Below are 869 nucleotides of genomic sequence, written 5' to 3'. Positions count from 1 at the left end.
CCTCCCTGGACCCAGGCACAGCTTCCTCTCCTCAACCCTAATCCTTGCACTGAGGCCAAGGGAGCCAGATCCCATCAGCCAAGCCACCTCCCAGCCTGGAAGGGTCTAGATATAGGGCTGATCCAATGCAGGGTATTTTTAGCTCATTTGCAAACAGCTTCTGCAGCCCCAAGAGAGCCCATAACAAGAGAACAAAATAAAAGAGGGACAGTGGCTATTTCCAGCAGTGCTTTTCATCAGGTCACTAGGAAAGACTTTGGAGAACCAGAGAGAAACTTTGTGCCCAGCTTCTCCTGGGCCTCAAGCAGCAACACAGGCCCGTGGGTAGGCAGGATAAAGGGACTTTGTTAGGGGCAGTCTGAGAGCTTGGTGAGGCCACCCTCATTTAGGACAGACGGGTTGGATCATCCTAGAATGGTTTATGTTGGAAGTTCTACCCCATGAGGCTGCACTCCTGATCTAACAGGTTGCAAGGCACAATCCACAGAGCTCTCCATGCCCAGGGAAAGCCAAACTGGAAGGAAGCAAAAAAAGAAACCCCATTGACACGTACCTTATCTCCAATGGTAATGAAGGCCCTGGAGTCCAAGTTCCTCGGAGGCCTGCAAGAAATGAGACAAAGTCAAGAGACAGCCCAGCTTCATTCACCCTCTTGGCCAAAGCCAGGTTTCACATTCCTTTGAGCACTTTCAGCTGCTGCTTTCCCCCCTGTGCCTCACTGTAGGTTCCAACCAGCCCCCTCCAAACACCCACAAATGCTTAAATCATGCCAGTAACGCCTCACCCCACACCCACGGGGCACAGTGAGAACCCCAGGGAATCAGCCAGGTGAGACATGCACCAAACCACCAGGCTGTGAAACCAGTCCT

The 869-nt window shown here is 52.2% G+C and overlaps 1 protein-coding gene across 1 annotated transcript in view; it reads right to left on the bottom strand.

The window, feature by feature from the left end:
- The window catches only part of MAP2K3 (mitogen-activated protein kinase kinase 3), an 18,076-nt gene that overhangs the window by 10,401 nt on the left and 6,806 nt on the right, over nt 1-869 (bottom strand). Inside the window, exon 4 of the mRNA XM_005420327.2 lies at nt 554-602. Within this exon, the coding sequence (XP_005420384.1) occupies nt 554-602 (49 nt within the window). The remainder of the gene's footprint in view (nt 1-553; nt 603-869) is intronic.

This window comes from Geospiza fortis, unplaced genomic scaffold, assembly GCF_000277835.1.
Source record: "Geospiza fortis unplaced genomic scaffold, GeoFor_1.0 scaffold237, whole genome shotgun sequence".
Taxonomy (NCBI): domain Eukaryota; kingdom Metazoa; phylum Chordata; class Aves; order Passeriformes; family Thraupidae; genus Geospiza; species Geospiza fortis.
The sequence above is the reverse complement of the archived record's forward strand: the minus strand, read 5'-3'. Positions and strand labels throughout refer to the sequence as shown.